General features: G+C 42.2%; 1 protein-coding gene across 7 annotated transcripts in view; it reads left to right on the top strand.

Annotated features, from left to right (window-relative positions):
* The first annotated feature begins 857 nt into the window (after window positions 1-857).
* RNLS (renalase, FAD dependent amine oxidase) overlaps window positions 858-19,156 on the top strand; it is a 137,180-nt gene continuing 118,881 nt past the window's right edge. For 2 of the 7 annotated variants that reach the window (XR_004646454.1, XR_004646453.1), the window contains exons 1-4: window positions 858-1,206; window positions 1,818-1,923; window positions 6,098-6,240; window positions 7,929-8,090. Coding sequence is in view for 4 of the 7 variants with exons in the window: in XM_034775556.1 (XP_034631447.1) it covers window positions 1,086-1,206; window positions 1,818-1,923; window positions 6,098-6,240; window positions 7,929-8,090 (532 nt within the window). In the remaining 3 variants the exon portion in view is untranslated. The remainder of the gene's footprint in view (window positions 1,207-1,817; window positions 1,924-6,097; window positions 6,241-7,928; window positions 8,091-19,156) is intronic. The other 5 variants (XR_004646452.1, XM_034775556.1, XM_034775557.1 and 2 more) reach the window with 5 other exon arrangements.

The following is a 19,156-nucleotide window of genomic DNA, read 5'->3' as shown; positions in this document are numbered from 1 at the left end:
TGATTAGTTCCACTGAAATCAATTAGACTATATGTACACTAAAGGTTAAACACTTGCTGAAGTGCTTTGCCAGACTAAGGCCTCACTATATGTCACAAGATGTGACTTACAAGGTTGTATGAAACAATTGTATGATATTCTATAGTACACTTGCATTTCCTAACATTACTGTGCTTAATCATTCGACTTTAACAACATTTTAACATCATTTTAATAGTACAGAAATTAATTTGAGGAGAAATATTTTAAGGCAATTAAAAGGGTTCATTGAAATGTATATATAAATGGAGACAGTACTTTCCTGAGTTTATGCAATTCAAAAGAATTTTAGTATAATAATTATTGGTGGCCTTCTACTAAGGAAGAAATTAAATATCTGACCTTTTGTTGCTCTAAATTCTGAATTTCATTTAAATGTTGAAAATTATAGATTGCTGTTGGGAGTACCCAGTTAGATCCCAGTCCTGCAAGTGACCCCACATGGTTGGACCCATCCCTGCATGGGGAGTTTCTTCGTGCAGAGTCACTTGCAGGATTCGGCATTCAATTACCTGAGCTGTCGTTTGACTCATGTACAGGGAGAGGAGCCGGGGGAGGAAGATATGCATGTGGAGTGTGAACGGATCGTGCTGGGAAGGGATTTGTTTATGTACGGCCGCGTGCGGGAGACATATGTGATTTGTGCGTGCCCCTGTCTCTCGTGTGCGCACGTGACAGACAGAGCTCTGCCATGGATACAAAGCAGCCCCCCCATCCCCCATTGTGAAAGCTCGTCCCCCACCTGAGCCCCGGCAGCCGGGAGAGGCGGCTACTGCGCGGCGCTCTGGGGGCCGGCTCCGACAGGGGGCGCCCGGTGCCGGGCTGTCACTGCGGGCCAGAGGCCCGGCTGCTCCCCCTGCAGGCGAGCGGGGCTGGGGCAGGCTCCGCCGGGCAAGGCGCTGGTTGGGCCCGCAGCAGCAGCGGGAGGAGCCCGGGGCCGCCGCCCGAGCGCAGGCTCACTGAGGTGTCCGGAGACAGGCTCTGTGGGAGAGCCGGTCTCCTAGTCACAGCTCCGTGTTCTTTCGTGTAGGCCAATCACCGCCGCCATGGCGCGGGTGCTGATCGTGGGCGCCGGGCCGACCGGCAGCCTGTGCGCTGCGCTGCTGCGGAGAGAGCTGCCCCAGCGCCCGCTGCGCATCGTGCTGTGGGACAAAGCCCGAGGAGCAGGTGAGGCCCTGCCGCGGGCACAGCGGCCTCTGCCGCGACCTACAACACCCGCCGCCCCGCCCCGCCCCGCCCCAGCCCACGCACGGGGACCGGCCGGGGAGCGCGGGCAGCAGGGGTCAGCCCCGGGCACGGGCGCACAAGCACGGGGTCTGGGGAGGGGATGGCACCCCGGCTCGGAGCCAGACATCAGCCCGGGTAAGCGCACGGCCCGGGTGTTTGCATGCCGTAGGGGGGACGTGGGCAGTGCCCCACGGAGACACTGCACAGCCTTCCGGACGTGACGGGGAGCAACGCTGCCAGCAGGGCCTGACCACAGGAACTGATAGAGGGACTCTCCTCCCCGGCCTAGTGAGCGGGGCTGGGGCGCCAGCATGTGCCGGAGCGAGAGCGAACAGCTGTGCAGGAAGGCGGCCAGCCGAGGGCTCTGGGGGCTCCGCCGGGAGGACTCGAGAACCGAGGCGCTGACCGCCCTCGGGCGCCAGAACCAGGCAAACAAACATCCCGATGGAAAGTCATTTTTGTAACCCCCACATGTTAGGCACTAACTTTGTCCGGGGACAGTATATGTGGCAGAGTCTGGCCGTCTTTTAGTCTCATCTCCGTGTTCCCAGGAGGAAGAATGACTACAAGCAGGAGCCCACATAACCCTCGCTGTACAGCGGATCTGGGAGCACAGTACATAACGCTTAGACCCGCCTATGCCCAAAAGCATCAAAGGTGAGGTGGTGAATGAAAAGCTGTTGTAGTTGTAAAAGGATTAGAAAAAGGAACAGGCCAGCGCTATTTTTTTAATCATTCATGTTGCACTACCCAGCTTAGGATACAAATTGACAGGGTGATGACAAAGTGATCCTTTAAAAATAATTTTCAGCTGTCAAAGGGTGGTTATTATAGAGTTTTCTTACATATGTTACTAACAACAACCTGTTACTAAAGTGAAGAAATGACAAGACTCCTCATGTTTATGGGATTTGTTTATTTTCAGCAGTTTTCTCAGCTTGAACAATAAAAAAGAATCTATGAGGTCAGTTTTGTTTGTGTTTTAGTAAGTTTCACTTTTAGGGTCTTTGCTCTTGAGATTTCAGACATCTGAGAGGAGGGTTTATTTGTCTTAAAACAGATGTTCAAGAGGACTCTTTGTTTAGAAGTGGAAATATATAGATATAGATCAGGGGTAGGCAACCTATGGCACGCATGCCAAAGGTGGCATGTATCAGAGGGGTAGCCGTATTAGTCTGAATCTGTAAAAAGCAACAGAGGGTCCTGTGGCACCTTTGAGACTAACAGAAGTACTGGGAGCATAAGCTTTCGTGGGTAAGAAAGGTGGCATGCGAGCTGATTTTCAGTGGCACTCAAACTGCCCGGGTCCTGGCCACTGGTCTGGGGGGCTCTGCATTTTAATTTAATTTTAAATGAAGCTTCTTAAACATTTTAAAAACCTTATTTACTTTACATACAACCCCCTACGGGATCAAAGCAAGTTCAATATAACTTGGTTTCTCCTATAACGCGGTAAGATTTTTTGGCTCCCGAGGACAGTGTTATATCAGTGTAGAGGTGTAGTTGGCATTAATAGGACTGCTTATGTTAAAGGCTGTTGTAGTTTGGCCTTGGGTAAGTAACAAATAATCAAACTGCCTGTGCTCCTCAGCAGTGTCCTCACTAGACAAAGATGCAAAACTGTAGTAAGAAAGCAGTTAATTTTCATGAAGCGTGTCCTTTTGCCTGCATACTGAACTCGTGGAATGCACAGCAAACTTCTGCCATTCTTACTCATGCTGAGTGGTAATTTACTAGTCTACCAGAAGTTCCATCAATCTCAGAGAAAGTACTCAAGGAATGAGGTACCACTTGGTTTGAACAAGGGTGACAGAACTGGGCCTACCTAAGTAGTACAATTAAGGGAATAGTTTTGGACTAGGCAAAAAAGTCCCCACCCCCTCCCCAGCGCAGCAGAGGAGGGCGGAGAGCTCGGCCGGGGCTCTCCGCTCTCCCCGACCGGCCAGAGCGCCGGGGGGAGGGCGGAGAGCCCCCAGTGGCCAGAGCGCCGGGGGGAGGGCGGAGAGCCCCCAGTGGCCAGAGCGCCGGGAGCAGGGCGGAGAGCCCAGCCGGGACTCTCTGCTCTCCCTGACCAGCCGGAGCACCGGGGGGAGGGCCGCGAGCCCACCGCGGCTCTCCGCTCTCCCCGGCGGCCAGAGCGCTGGGGGGAGGGCAGAGAGCCCGCTGTGGCTCCACTCTACCCGGTGGCCGGAGCGCCGCGGGGAGGGTGGCGAGCCCAGTCGCGGCCCCACTCTTAGGCCAGAGCGCCCCGCCGCGCTGCCGCCCTCCAGGCGCCGCCCCAAGCACATGCTTGGTGGGCTGGTGCCTGGAGCCAGGTGTATCAGCACAAAACGCAACCCTCCCCTTTTGCCCTGGTTTTGGATGACAATAGAATACAGAGGACCAAATTAGAGGTTTGCTTGGGCCTAAATTTTAGGCCCTGAACCAAACCCAAGCCTAATCGACCCTGCCCCTCAAATCTCAATCACCGCTGCTGACTTTTAGCCCTGGGGTTGGTGTGGTGGCAGCTGCATTCATCAGCCCTGCTGTGTGCTGGCTACAGAGTGAGAGGCTCTGCCACTCCTGCACACTCACTCCACAGCACACGCAGTGCATGCACAGGGAGGTGGCCAGCAGGAGCGAGGAGGAGACGAGCTGAACCGAGCAGGTGGGTTTGTTTTCCAACCAGATCTGGATCCGACATGTCTCCCATTGAGTTTGGCTCGGGTTACAGGGTTCTAAGCCAAATTCTGTCTTCAGTTACTTTACATACTGTCTGTATCCTAATTGGAATCAGAGGCATTAAAGTGTGTGTGTGTGTGGGGGGAAAATAAAAAAAAATGTTTGGAATTTGTCCAGTTTTCCTTCTAGGGCAGTGGTCTCCAAAATGGGGTGTGCAAGAGGATCCTTCAGGGTGTGCAGGAGCAACACTGCTTCTCCCCCCCCCTTTTGCAGTTCAGCCAGGAGTCCGAACGGCTTTTTTTTTTTTTGCTTCGATAGTTTGGCTAGGAGCAGGGGGTGCGTACTCAAGTTTTTTTACTGATGGGGTACACGATCAAAAAAGTTTGGAGACCACTGTTCTAGGGTACTGAAAATTAAAAACAAAACCTCAGAGTTAGAGGGTACTGTGCCATCAAACTAGCAGAATTTTTCAGTGAATAAGCTATTGCAGGTTTTATAAAATGTTACTTCCCATCTTTTAAAAAAAAAAAAGCATCATGTCACGTGTCTCATTAACATGGTTTTACACCGCTTTCCAAATGATAACTTAAATATATTAGACAAGCTATGTTTCTCTCTCATTTGGAGGTATTCATCTTATTGATTATCTTGGGGACCTGCTTGACTTGACACCTTGCCTAAGTCGCAAAGATATAAATTGTGAAAAATGCCTTTTCACTCTGTCCTCCCAGGTGAGGGTCCGGCCACAGAGATCCATCCAGGCTAACGTAACTCACCGTATCTGAAGATAGCAACGGTGCAGAAACTCCAGCCTGGATAAAATACTGTAGTGTTTGCATTGTTAGTGGGCCAGACTGCCATGAGTACATCACCTCTCTGCCTGTGCTACCTCTGCTAACTCCTCATCTGCTTCCATTACCAATTCAAGGCCTTGGGTTTGATCTTTCTTGCTGTTAATGGTTCAAGGTCCAGGTTCTCGGTCCAAGACTTCCTTAACTACTGGCAAAAATGCAGCTCAGAAAGCTCAGGGCAAAGCAAGCATGTCACAACCAGACACAAATCATTTGCAAAGAGAGGGGTTCAGTTGTGGAGCAAGCTTCACAGAAGACCAGAAGAGGTCAGGCTAATCCAGAGTTTGACTGCTTTTAGCACACACTGCAAAGCCTCTTTAACAAGATCTTCCACCATGCCATATTTAGAGGTGAGAGGTGAAAGGGGAAAAACCACACACAAATGTCTATCCCAAAACAGAGCTGACTACCAGGCAGGGCGAAGAACAGAAGTCTCAGTCTACTAGGAACCTTGCCATGAAGACCTGACGTACCTGGGAAGTACGTAGATATTACAGTGATAGATGCTGTGGAAAACTAAGGCAGATAGAGGCTGGGTCCAGTTGGAAAGGTGGATTTCCACCTTCATTGATTTCCAGTGCGGGAAACTTATTTCTTGACTTATGGAACTGTGAAATATCAGACTTTAAAGATATGATGCCTTTACAGCTAAAAAAAAGTTTTCATTGGGCTAGGGTAATATTTTGGAGAGGGGGAGGAAACATGCAATAACTTTTTTAAAATAGAGGTGACTGTTTGAAGCTGCTCATTGGTTTGGAATATTACAATAAATCCTTAGGAACTGGATTAGTGGGACGACAATCTAATGATAATTGATGATAAACTGTATAGGATATCTTTTGTAAATACCAGAGGAAGCAAAGTTGCACCTGTTAGAAGATACTCAAAGCCCAGCTCTGACATCATCTAGAACTTTCACAAGAGAAGAAAAGTGGTCAGTCAGTTAAATACTTTTAGCTCCAGACACCATCATTTATCTTCTTGCCATAGGAAGTCAGAATTTCCAGCCGATATGAACTTTCCAACAGGATTGCAATGGGGAGAGCTAGGTGGGTATATTGTCTTTCCCTTGTAAGAGACCAATCCTTATGATGTAGTGAAAAAGTAAACAGAAGGTCATTTTTATTTATGTAATTATTAGGAATACATTAATACTAAACATATATAGTTTAGCTTCAAACTCCAGTTAAGTATGTTATGGAAGACAAAGGTTATATAATTTTTGTGTTATGCCAGTCTTTAATTGCTATGGTTAACAATTAATGCTGCTGTTACTGTTCTTGCAGATAGTTAGCATGTATATTTTGTTTGATTTTTAGCTTCTACGAGGACCTTTTGGCCCATGGTGTGTTGAAGCCATTGACTGCCCCTGTGGAAGGAATGGTGATGGAAGAAGGATCTCACAATTTTGTGACACCTCAGGGAATCTCTTCAATTGTCAAGCATTATTTAACAGAGTCAGGTAGTCTTTAGACATCTTTTGCAATTAACAACTCTCTGATAATGATCCTTACTTTGATCAACAAGGAGTGGCTCAGGCTCCCACCCACCTCTTGAAACTACTGTCACTTGAAAGCGATAGGAAGTTTTCCTGTGTAGCCAGGCTCAGTGTACCCTCTAGAAAAGGGTCTGAATGCAGTGACACTGCACTGCTCCCATGCCTTTTGGCCAAGGAAGCTTGGTAGCTGAGCGTAGGATTTGTTCATGTGAGACCTCGCATGATGGATTAGAAAGCATGCCTCAGAGATGGACTCCAGGAACTCAATCTGTTTAGCTTAACTGAGTGAAGATTAAGGGGTGACTTGATCAGTATAAGGACCTACATGGGGAACAAGTATTTGACAATGGGTTATTTATAACAAGAGCCAGCAGCTAGAAGTTGAAGCTAGACAAATTCAGATGGGAAACAAAGTAGCGAAGGTAACTAACCACTGGAACAGTGTCCAAGGTTTTGGTGGATTCTCTTATCACTGATCCAATTTTGACTTCAAAATTGCATGTTTTTTCTAAAAGATATGGTCTAGTTCAAACAGGGCTTATTTGGAGGGAGTTCTGTGGCCTGGGTTATGCAGACTAGATTATCACAGTTGTCCCTTCTGGCCTTAGAATCTATAAATCTGTCATGGAACACTATCATTTTGAATTGATATGGCTTGATACAGTCTATTTGAAGCTGAAAAAGAATCTAGTCTTTTTCATAAAAATGTTTCATGCTGACATCTTGAAGTTGTTTAAATGGGTAACATGTCTAATTTGCAAAAATGTAAAAACCAAGGTCCTAGTCTAAGCATTTGCTCACAAATAACTTCAGCTGAGTGAGCAATCCTGTTAACGTCAATAGGACTGCTGGCATGTGTATATTTATGCATAAATTTAGGTGTTTGCAGGATCAGAGGCCAAAGTTATATTTGCACTCTCTGCTTTATAGTCCAGATCCTTTAGGATAATGATAATTTTGCCATTTAATTCTGCAGGAGTAGGATCAGACCTTGAGTGAAGAGAGGTTTGGGGGAAATTTGAATCGCATAAATCTTGACTAACTGCATCTGACCAGAATTTGGCATTTTTAAACTAATATATAGTATTGGTTTAAACAGTGTTCATTTGATGATCCATCAACTGACTGGGAAGCATGGTGCTGAAAAGAAAGATTTATTAACCGTTACACAACATGTCCCTGTGATATAAAGCTGTACTATATTTAGAATTGTTTACAAAAGACTAAGGAGCAGATAACCAAGTGACAGATAAACTGTCATAGCAGCATTGCTGTTCTTCTTTGAAAAGCAGTGGAATTTGAATGTTTTGTTACAGTATTTAGTGTTTATTCTACCTCTCCATGTTGAGATAGTTAATATTAACAACACTTTTGTATTTTTTCAACTGTTGATGTTGCAAATCTATTCTTGTGATTATAATTCATTAAGTCTTTATGCCCAGTCCTGCTAACACTTAGGCATGTATTTTAATCATGTGAGTAGTTCCACTGATGGAAATGGGACAGATTAGGTGCTTAAAGTTAAGCACATGCTTAACTGTTTGCAGGATCAGGACCTTAGTTTTGATTACTAATGGAAGTTATTCTGATATTATGCATGTTCTCTGCTCTCTGATACAGAATTGTATGTATTAAACTATTCTTTTTTGAAGCAGGTGCAGATGTCTTCTATGAACACCATGTAACACAGATCTACCTCAGAGGGGGGAAATGGGAGGTCTGCAAGAAAACAGGATCCCCAGAACAGTTTGATATAGTTGTTCTCACAATACCTGTTCCACAGATTCTTCAACTTCAAGGTGACATTGTGAACAGTAAGTCTTCCTTCAATAAGTATTTAACACAGAATAATAATTTATAGTATGCTATAGCAAAGAACCTCTGAGTTTGTGACCAGTTCTCATTTGCAGAAAGGAGGAAATATTTTGTGGTTGCTGTAAATCAAGTAGGTGTGCATTGTCCAATAAACATAAGATATTACTTGTATAAAACAATCTGAACTGAAATCCAATTTTCAGAAGAAAAATCTGTTTTTTATGGAAAATGAGAATTCTGATCTGTAATTTTTATATTCATAGTAAAAACGGGGCCAGATCTGTAATAACTAGAATTTTTTGTTTGGCCTGGGGGGGAAGGGGAGATTATTAGATCCCAAAATATAAATAGGCCCTCAGCAGTCCCTCAAGTGGCTGTTTACTGGCTTACTGCCTCCTTCAAGGCCTCTGGTTACAGGAGTAAATGAGCAGGCCTTCTAACTAATTGAGAAGCTTGTTGGGGAGAGCAATGAATACAATTTTAGTAACATCTGCAGTTTCAGGAAAAATTTATGCTGCAATTAAACAACTGCAGATGGCCCATGTCAGCTGACTCAAGCTACGGCTATAGGGCTGTTTCATTGCAGGGTAGACATTCAGGTTCTGGGATCCTGCAAGCCCAAGACAGCTGACACCGGCTAGCCGTGGGTGTTTAATTGCAGTGTAGACATACCCTCAGAGACTTGAAATCACAACCAATGGTGGCCTATTGATTGACCAGGACTAGCCACTGAGTCCTCAGTTGACTCCCTGTTCACTATTCTATGCTGATCTTTAATGTACATAGATGATGAGGACCAGGCTACCTTAGAGTCTCCCTCTCCTTTCACTGCCTACAGAACAGTGAATATCAGAGACATAAGCTACCTGTCTCCAGGGTGAAACAGTAGGAGCAAAGGGTGCAGCTACTGTTAGGCTGTGGAATACAGCAGGGCAGAAATTTTTGGCAAATAGTAAATTTCCTGGGGGGCAAAAAATGCCTTTTTCGATACACTGAAACCTTTTGCTGGTTTCATGTGTTGAATTCAATGAATAGCTTTGGCTGGAAAAAAAAAAACTGAAAACAAGAATTTCAGAAATGTTGAAACTGATAATTTAAAAACATGCATTTCTAAATGAGAAAGTCAAATCAATTCAACGTTTGCAAAACCCCCAAAACCTGTTTCAGTAAGTAAACAGAACAAAAAAAAAAAAAGTCAGTTTAGGTTTGAAGCCAACAACTATTTTTTGGTTTGGCCACCAAACCGAAATAAATCAACTATTTGCTCAGCTCTACTGTGGAATACCCTGTCAGAGAATATTAGCATGAGCTCTAGTCTGTTTTCATAGTCCTACATAAAGCTTATCCACAATAACAGAAGCTAATGAACAAAGAGGAGAGGAAGATAAGGAAAGAGCGAAGGACAAAATCTCAAGTATAAGCACCATGTCTAGAATAACAAAAGTAGAGTCGTTGTCTGATGACTGGAGGTAAAGGAAAAGATTTTCATTCCAGTCTAATTCCAAGTGCCATTCCTTTGCTATGGGACAAATAGTGCCTTAGTGACTATGGAAGAGTCTACTCACCATAAGAGTGTCCCTCGTAGCCAGGTGACATAAAAGCCTCTTCTTTGGTACCCCCTGCCAACAGCCACTCCAATACTGTAACAGAATGCCTCTTCCTTTGACTTGGCACTTCGGGCAGGTCACTTTTAATCCTATCCCTTCTAGAGTAAACCAAGTCCAACACACCAATAGTCTGGCTGCATTGAACCAGAACTTTAGCACAATTTTGGGATTTGTGGGCCATGCAGCCCTTGGCTCCAGCAACTTCACACCACACCATAGAGTGTGTTATTAGGGAACTCAGGCCCACCCTCTACTTTGGGTTCCAGCTCAGAAATCCTGTATGAAGCAAATAAGGTCTGTTTGCTCAGATCCTCTGCTGTATCCCTGGTCTGCTTTTTACTAGTCCTGTCTCATTAGTCTCTTCTTCAGATCCCCAAAAAAGGGAACCAAACTAGTTATGATGTTCAAAAAGTCCAAGACCAGGCCTAGCTGCCCCAAAGAGGCATTGATCTTAGTCAGGCCTTCCTTCACAAGCCTAACTCAAGAAGTGCATTCCCTCTGCTAGTCACATTTTACTGAGCTGAGCCTTTCCTCTTTATCTCCTCCCTCCAGGCTTGATGCCTTACACAGGTGTAATGGGGTGGGGCTGATTGGGCTCACAGGCTCTCATTATTAACCGTTTTTGGTCAGTGTGAGGTCTGTGTACCCCATCTCAGTGCCCTTCTCTGCCATTCATGACTTTATATACTTTCTCATAATTCCTCTTACCATACATAATTCCCATTTACCATACTAAATAATCCCATTCTCCTTAACTCTCCTTATTTGGAAGAGATCACTTCTTATTGTCAACATAAACAACATCATACTTCTAATAATTTTTGTAGCCCACCTGTAGATCTCTTGTTTTATTAAATACAGTTGTTTTGTTTGAATATTTAGGTTTGAATGTAGTTTTTTTTTTTTTTTTTTTTTTTTTTTTTAATACAAAGGTATATTGATGGTAGTTAAAACAACAACAAAAAACCTGGCTAAGACTAATCACTAACCTAACCGTGGACTTTAGGAGTTTACTGAAAAGAGTACAGTGATATTTTAATAATTTGGAGTAGATCAGTGAGAGAAAGAAGGACTTTGTCTATATAATAATATCACTACAGAGAAATACAATAAAGTGACTCTTTGACTAGAGAGAAAGAAAAGGTGAGATATCAAAAATTTGGAGTAAATTGGTTGGGAGGCCAAAATTCCCAAGAGAATGCTCCAAGTCATGGTATTTTCTGCGTAATTAAGAAGAAAGAGTTGTGGAAAGTATGTGTGAGGATTGTCAGTCATCTGTAGTGGATGAACTGATATATGGCCAAAAACAGTTCTGCTGTCAAATGCTGGCTGTATTTGGAAACAGTGTTTTCACAATAAGTCAAGTTATTTTTTTTTTTTAAACTGAAGGAATATCTCAGGTGGAGAGAAAAATAAGGGGAGCAGAAAGGGTGTGTAAGATAAACATGAACATCGCTACTATATATTTATCAGGACTAGGCATGCAATCCAATACTGGTTTAACATTGGGTTTGAAGAGTGTTGGGTGATGAATCAGGGTTCCTGGGCATTAAGTAGCATATAAGTGATAACTGCTGTCTACTGGTTATAGTTGAAATGGTTTTTCAAAGTAAATTGAGCTGGTGTTCAATTTTACATGGACAGAATATCTGGTAAAAGAATATAAAAATAAAGAATCAAAGTCCATTTTCTGTACTAACCCACAAGTCGTTTATGTAGACTCGTCTAACTGGATAGGACACTATACTCATGTCTCTTAGTTGGATGAGTTGTAAATGTCCAATTCAGTTTTTTGAGTACAAGTGAATGTGTGTTTGGGGTGGTTTCAACAATATGTTTAGTGACCTCAGCGTGACCTTGGTTTTCTGTCTAATCAGCAGAAGAAGGCACTTGGTACTTGTCCTTGCAGCAATTAGTTGAGCCAAACCAATGTCAGGGCAGCTATGGCTGCACCAAATCTGCCTGAGTAGCCAAAGAAATTAAAATCTAGCACCATCAACTGAAGCTGCCAGCTGGTTTGCTCTTGCAATGCTTATACTGCAGCAGCAGCAAATGTGCAGCTATAGGTGTCCTTGAGAGAGGCAGAAGTGAATGGAGGCCCACCTCACTCAAGATTAGCAGTCTCTTTTGAGGCCACCTACTGGTTCACCGGCCATAACAATTAGTTTAGCTGTGGTGGTATGTGTGGAGGCATTGTGCTGAATTACCCATTTTTCCCTGCACAACTGTACGAATGAGGTGAGATTTTTGTTTTTTGGGGTGGGATGAGGTAGCAAGAGACATTATTTTGTCTTTGTCATTGAAGTGTAGTATCTGTTTGTTTAAAAAAGAAGAGAAAAAAATCTGAAAAAAAAAAAACAAATATCAGTGCTCATAAAACATATCATATAGACACCGTAGGACACTGAAGATCCCTATTTATGTATAAAGCCATGCACCTCAACCCTATTTTGAAAGGATTACCATCTCTAGGTTTGGAAAGTGATCACTAACCAGGAACACAATTTTGTCAGGCCTTGATAAGTGGAATCTACTTTACCTTAGCAGACCATTTCACTTGCTCCTAAAGTATTGAGACTTCTGTCTGGCTGAGCTTCAGGTGGTTTTTTGTTGTTCTTATCATTGGTCTCTAAAGCCAGGACTACATTAGGATGTCTTCTGGCACAGCAGGGTGTAGGGTGTGACAGGGTGTGATCCCTGACTGACATAGCTGTGGTGAAAGAAGCCTAAAGTACAGCTTCACCTGTACCAGCAAAGCTGTGCTTTTATGGGTATAACTTGTTCCACTTGTGGAGGGTGGTTTTGCTATACTTGAACAAAACAGCTTTGCCAGAATAGCTGCGTCCATAGTAGGAGTGCTGTTCTGGTATTGCGCTGCACTCCAATTCTAATGCACTCCTACTGTAGACATGGCTTAATCCTCTTTATCTTTGCAGGATTAACTTTATTAGAGAGAACTCTGTAAGGGGTTTTGTCTTCCCCTTTTCCTTGCTCCTTTTTAGAGCTCTGTGTTGACTTACAAGTTAAACTTGTTTCGTTGCCCACCTAACCCAGTGTTAAGCCAATAGGTAATTCCTCACTAATAGCTAATTTAAACCAACATTGCTCATTTCCTATCTCATGTATTCTTCTAGGACTTGTAACGTTCATATTCTTCATTGTTCTACTGTTAGTCTTTCTAGTGTTTTATATACACATGGGTGAAGAGACTGTATAGGGATGCTGAATTTAAGGGAAATTTTCAAAGGCACAAATGGGGGGTAGGTTCGCAACTCCCATTGACTTACAATGGGAGTTGGGCATCTGAAAGCATTTTGTGCCTTTGACAGTAAACTTCTTAATCAGTTGTGTGACTGGAAGTTCCAATTGGATTTTAAATTATGGGTGTGTCTGGTGACTTCATCGTCAAGGTTGTGGTGTATTTAAAACAGGACTAAAATCCCTATTTCACACTTCTCTGAACTTAGTCTCCACATTTGGTTCAATAATTCTTAATAGTACAAATGAATTTTCCAGTATGTTTTGTTTTTTTCAACAATCAATACACCGCTACCCCGATATAACACTGTCCTCGGGAGCCAAAAAATCTTACCGCGTTATAGGTGAAACCGCATTATATTGAACTTGCTTTGATCTGCTGGAGCGCACAGCCCCGCCCCCCCGGAGCACTGCTTTACTGCATTATATCTGAATTTGTGTTCTATCGGGTCGCGTTACATCGGGGTAGAGGTGTATTTATTATTTCTAGTAATGCAGTGCCTAGGAGCTCTGGTCCAGGATCAGTACCCCATTGTGCTAAGTGATGTACAAACAGAACAAAAGACAGTCGCTGCCCCAAAGACATTGCAGTCTAAGTATCTGTTATTAGAACTGAGATGGCATGTTTTGCGTAGAGTGGGGGCATGTGTGTGTCAGCAGTGGTTGTGGAAGAGGTAACAGAGGAAGTGAAATCATAGTTGTGAATTGCAAGAGAAGAGCTTAGGATGAACCTAGTGTGTTGCTGAGATATTTAGGGCTATGCTGGTGGTGTATGTACCCAAGATTAACTGGTTTCAGTGAGGCTTTTTGTTTTAGTGGATTTAAGTTGTATAATTGTATAAGTGCGAGGCAGGATGTTTTGAAGAAAAGGAATGGTTTAGAACTAAGGCTTGAGATGCCCTTAGTTTAATTGCTCACATCTCAGGACTTCGATACACCACAAGTCAGAAACTGAAGCAAAGAGACAAAGAGAAGGCTCAGTGGCATTGTAACGTTGTTACCATGATAAATATAGAACTACTTAAAGAAGAAATGTGTGATAACTGCAATGAGGGAAGGGGAGGGTGGCATTAAAGGGAAATAAGTTACCTGTCCTCAAATCCACAGAGAGCCCTAATCATGCTGTTAGCCCCCCACATTCAACAATACATTCCTTTGCCTTCTGATGTATCATCATCCATCTTTTGACAAACTCTTAATGAAATTAAAATATATATGGCTCTAGACTGACTGCCCAGCTGCTGGCCTTTCACCAGGTGTAGTGTTCCCTCTCTGCTGTCACTCTGGCCTAGAGGTCCTCAGTTAGGTCCTCCCTGCACTGTGCTAGCAATGGTTTTCCTTTCTTGGCCAGAATGAACCAGGATTTTGTTCTGAAAACCTTTGCTCACAAACAGTGAGGCTCTAGCATTGCTGCAAGAATTCCTATCCATGCCAGCTGTGTAAGTTATGCTAGACCCAACTGTGTTTAAACATGTTTGTGGCTATCACCCTACTGAATGCCTTTTGATAAGATATTGTTTGTACAAACCTGTAGGTGAGGATTGTGAAATGAAAGTGGTGCTAGAGACCTTGGAGGTTTAGATCTGTTAGTGTGTGCCAGTGTTTACAGTAAAAAGTTAAGAAGCTATTAAAGTGTTCATTGATCTTGAAGGCAGCAAATTGCTAATCAGATGTATCTGACAAGTCATTCCTTTCAGCACTAATCTGACTCGTTCCTTCTGTCTCCTTTAATATGGAAATTCTCTGTTCTTACTGTACTTTTTCCCCAGCTTTGAATAGCTAACTGCCTGAATATTGTACTTTAATTCCTTATTCCATATTATTTCTGCCTGAAAACCACTAAACATATACACCTCTATCTCGATATAACTTGACCTGATATAACACACATTCAGATATAACTTGGTAAAGCAGTGCTCCGGGAGGGCGGGGCTGCGCACTCCGGTGGATCAAAGCAAGTTCAATATAACACGGTTTTCAACATTTTCACAGTTGTTTGTTTCTCTCAGGCTCCAACATCTATGTTTAGGTACCCGAATAAAAGTGGCCAGATTTTATTCAACATGACTAACACCTGTTGCTCCCAGTAACTTTGTTAGGGTTTGTGGATGCTCAGGACTTCTGTTAATCAGCCTTAATTTAAGTGCCTAAATATCACTTAAGAAGCCTAACTTTAGGCTTGGAAATGTTGACCTGTTTCCTTAGAGATAATTTTAGAGTTTAATTTGCAAGTGTGACAGATTAATAAAATCAGGCTTATCAATTAGAAAAGGGCCAGGAACTTGTCTTTTATGGGCTGACCCATTTGTTTATTTCCCCTCTCCCACCCCCCCACGGAAGTGAGGTGTCTGTCAGTTGGCCAGCTTGAAGCTCTTTGTTTTAAAACAATGTACATTTACTTACCAAATTTTCAGACTAAAACATCAGACTATACAACAGTGAGAGACATTTTGGAAAAAAAAAAAAAAGGTTTAATTTGCCTGGGCAAAGGTTTTCATCTGAAAAACTTAAAGTTTAACAAAGTGAACTAATGAACCACGCTAAAGAGCTGTAAGACCTCTATTAAACTGGCACATATTCTCTCTTTCTGGCCTCTGCCCTCTCAGTTGATATTTAATAACAATTCCAGGGATAGACTAAAGTGAGAATTTAGACTCCTTTGTGTGCATTTGGGGGTGGGGGTGGGGGCGCAAAGGAAGGAGATGGCCATAAATTAGCTGCTTCTTGGCTTCCATTCCAGAACTATTATTTGTGATGGTTGGTGTTACGGCTGTCTGCTCCAGAGTTGCTCCTCTTTCAGGGCCTGCTTCAAAGGTCATTCTAGACAATTAGCACTATTTCTATTTAGCTGTGTCCTTTGAGTGAGGCATTTAGTCATATTTTCTTCCTTGAAGAGTCCAGAAGGAGAGAGTACGGAAGGGTATGTAACTGAACTTCTGTACTGTTTTGTTGTAGTAGCTGAGGAAAAAAGGAATAATCAACACTAATGGATCCCATAAGATGTTGATCTCTATTATATTTTTAATAGTGTGAATGGAAAAGATGTTCTTATAATTGGTTACATATTGATTTCTCTTGAAATTATCCTTCAGTGTCTTTGCTTTAGCTAGTATTCACAAATAAATTCTATGAATACAGTGTTTCCTTTCAGCTAGAGTGGAGTTACCAAAACAGTGACTAAAAATAGACTTATTTTTCTTGTTGAAAAGCTTTTGGCAGTTGAAGAGTTAGAAGCTTTCTGAACCTGGAAGTATTCTGAATTCAGTACCGGAATTGTCTTGTGGCACATTAGGAAATTCTATTTAGTTTGTTGCAACATCTTTAAAAGAACGGTAGGTGGCAGTGGTTAAATCTTTGTGACAGCTAAATCTGTAGGCCTAAACAATTTCAAGTAGGTTTGTGCATAGATTTTAACTGTAGCCTGTGATTGTATTTGGGCTTTGTATCTTTTATTAGCAATTCCTGAAATTCTACAGAACAGTATAAGGAAAATAATTGGCACTTTTCTGATTTTACAAGGACTCTCATAAGTGCAGAAAAATAAAAATAAAAATCAATAGGAATTGTAAATTAAAGGATTCAACTCTACAAAACATACATTATTTAATATTTTAGAGATGCTAAGCAGCTGGAATCACTATTGAAATCAATATTTTTTGAAGAATTATAGATATGAGTATACATTTGTGAGTGGGATTATCAAGCAACTACTCTTATTTTTTGTATTTACAAATTTGATAGATAAGCTTTTGTCTTTCAAGTCTGTTTTAGAGAATAAGCAATTTTTACATTGTAAATCTGAAACATTTAGTAAATGATTAATGCAACAAATTAGGGTAAGTTTCATTTGTTAAAATATTAGTCATTTTGCTCCAAAGCAGAAGTTACACTTTTGAATTGAGTAATCTATTTTTTTTTATTTTTATTTCCCCTTACATATTGATTTTTCACATGCTATATGAATATAATTAGTATAATTCAGCAAGGAGACATGGCAATATAAATAATAAGAGCAAAGGTCATGTCTTTTCACCAGTCCAAGTCTGTCTAACATTATTGCATATATTTTTATAGAAAAATAGAATGTTTATATTTGATCATATTCCAGGAAGGCACAGCAGGGCTTGTCCAAACTTAAATTAAGAATCAGGTTCACTCACATTACATAACATGACTGAAGTGTACTGTAGGCAGGGACAATACTGTAGTTTCAGCTGTTTGTCAAGCACTGAGTGTTATGATATAATACCATTTGTGCTTTTTTAAAACTACATGCAAACATTTAAAGGTTATTAGCTTTAATGTGACAAATTTGATATCAATAGGGCATTTTCAAAACATGAAATGTAAATGAATATTTCAGATAGAAGCATTCTGATAATAAATGTTTGATGTTTTGAGAATAAGCCACTTGAACTGATGTCACCAGAACCACATTTAGACTCTAATAGGGGTGACAAACATTGAGAGGGCCAAATTCCAATTTTAAGTGTGGTTGGTAGGCCAGGGTATAAATATAGATCTCTCAATTCAGAGCAAGACCTCTAGTGATGCCAAAGGGAGTTTTGCATGAAGATCAGGATTAACAGAATGTGTCTCTTGGTAATAATTAAAAGGTTAGTTATATTTTTTTATTATCTGCTGAGTACCTAATTGTCATATTCAGCATTGCTCAGTGGGATAACAGGCTTTTCTTTAGGATCACTGATATTTCTGCCCTTTGTTTCTTTTACTTCCCATCCTTCTTTCTCTGTTTCTCTCCCTCTTCTTTTCTTTGTGTGTGTCACCTTTGTTCTTCCCTCTGCATTTCCTTTGCTGTAGCAACTCCTAATTTCCACCCTCTTCCCTGTTCTATTTGCTAAGATAGTCAGCAGTGAAGTACTTAATGTTGACATTTAGATGAATTTTAAAACTGACATGCAGATTAGGTAAGAGGGGGCAGTGGAGTTCACAATTCAGTCGTTGTTTCAGGCTCTCTGGGAGGGGTTTACCTTTGTTTCACATTTAGTTTTCTTCACCACCCTGAGAGCTAAAAAGTTACTGCTTGTTGTGTTTAATAACTTAAATCCTGAACATTTGGAACAATCATACAGGACACATACATCCTACTTGTTGGATGTATTTGGCTGGCAGACTGTTTGACCCTTCTGGATTTTTTTTAAATGTCTGCTTACCTAGTATGCTTATTTTGGACCTGCTCCTATAGCTATTAATTAAGCACGTGAGAAGTCCTGTCAAAGTCATATGAGTAGTCACATTGACTTCAATGGGACTTTTCATATGAGTAAGGGCTAGAGGATCAAGCCAGCTGTGGGAGTGTATGTGTATACAAAATATCAGGAGAATAAAACAGGATACATGCAGGAAATTGGGTCCAGTTTGTATTTAGACCTAATACCAAATACTGCCTACCCTTGTCAGCTGAAAAATGGAGTCCCTGTCTTGATAGTTCAGAGTTTTTAGCCAGACTGAAACATTACAAGTAAAACACAAAGCTGGAAAATATAATAGTGTCTCACATGTACATATTTGGCTATATGGAGAAGTACAAGACTAGAGGCTTATTTGTGGGGGTTTCAAAGGGATCGATTCTCTCTCTGGTCCTTTTCAGCATCTACATACAACCACTAGTTGAACTGGTCAACCAAGATGGAGTCAAGTGCCACACAGAGCTCTACCTGTCCTTCATTACCTACAGACCACACCACTCCCACCCAGATGGCCCAGTGTTTGGATGAGATCAGATCATGGATGAAATACAGCTGGCTGAATCTGAGGAAACCCAAGGTGATGTTGGTGGGCAGAGGAAAGTATTTTGAGCTGTTTGCAGCCATGGTGCAGTCTCCTTTGCTTGAAGGTTCATGTCCACCATTAGCTAATTCAGTCCATACTCTTGGATTCCTCCCTCTAGGAGTACTTCTGGATTCCTCACTGATGCTGAGCTCTCACATTGCAATGGCCACAAGTAATGCTTTCTGCCATCTCCGGTTGGCTAGAAGACTTCATCCCATCCTGCTGGACGAAGACCTGTCCCCAGTTATTCATGCCTTCAGTCACCTCTCAGCTGGATTGTTGCAATGGCATGTACTTGAGCAAGAAATTTTCTGCATTCAGGTATCTCTACCTAGCATAAAATGCTGCAGCAGCCCATCTCCTGAGCAACACAGGCTGCTGTGACCACATCACATCTATCCTCTGCT

Source organism: Trachemys scripta, chromosome 7, assembly GCF_013100865.1.
Source record: "Trachemys scripta elegans isolate TJP31775 chromosome 7, CAS_Tse_1.0, whole genome shotgun sequence".
Classification (NCBI taxonomy): Eukaryota; Metazoa; Chordata; order Testudines; family Emydidae; genus Trachemys; species Trachemys scripta.
Note: the sequence above shows the minus strand (reverse complement) of the source record. Positions and strands in the feature narration are given on the sequence as shown.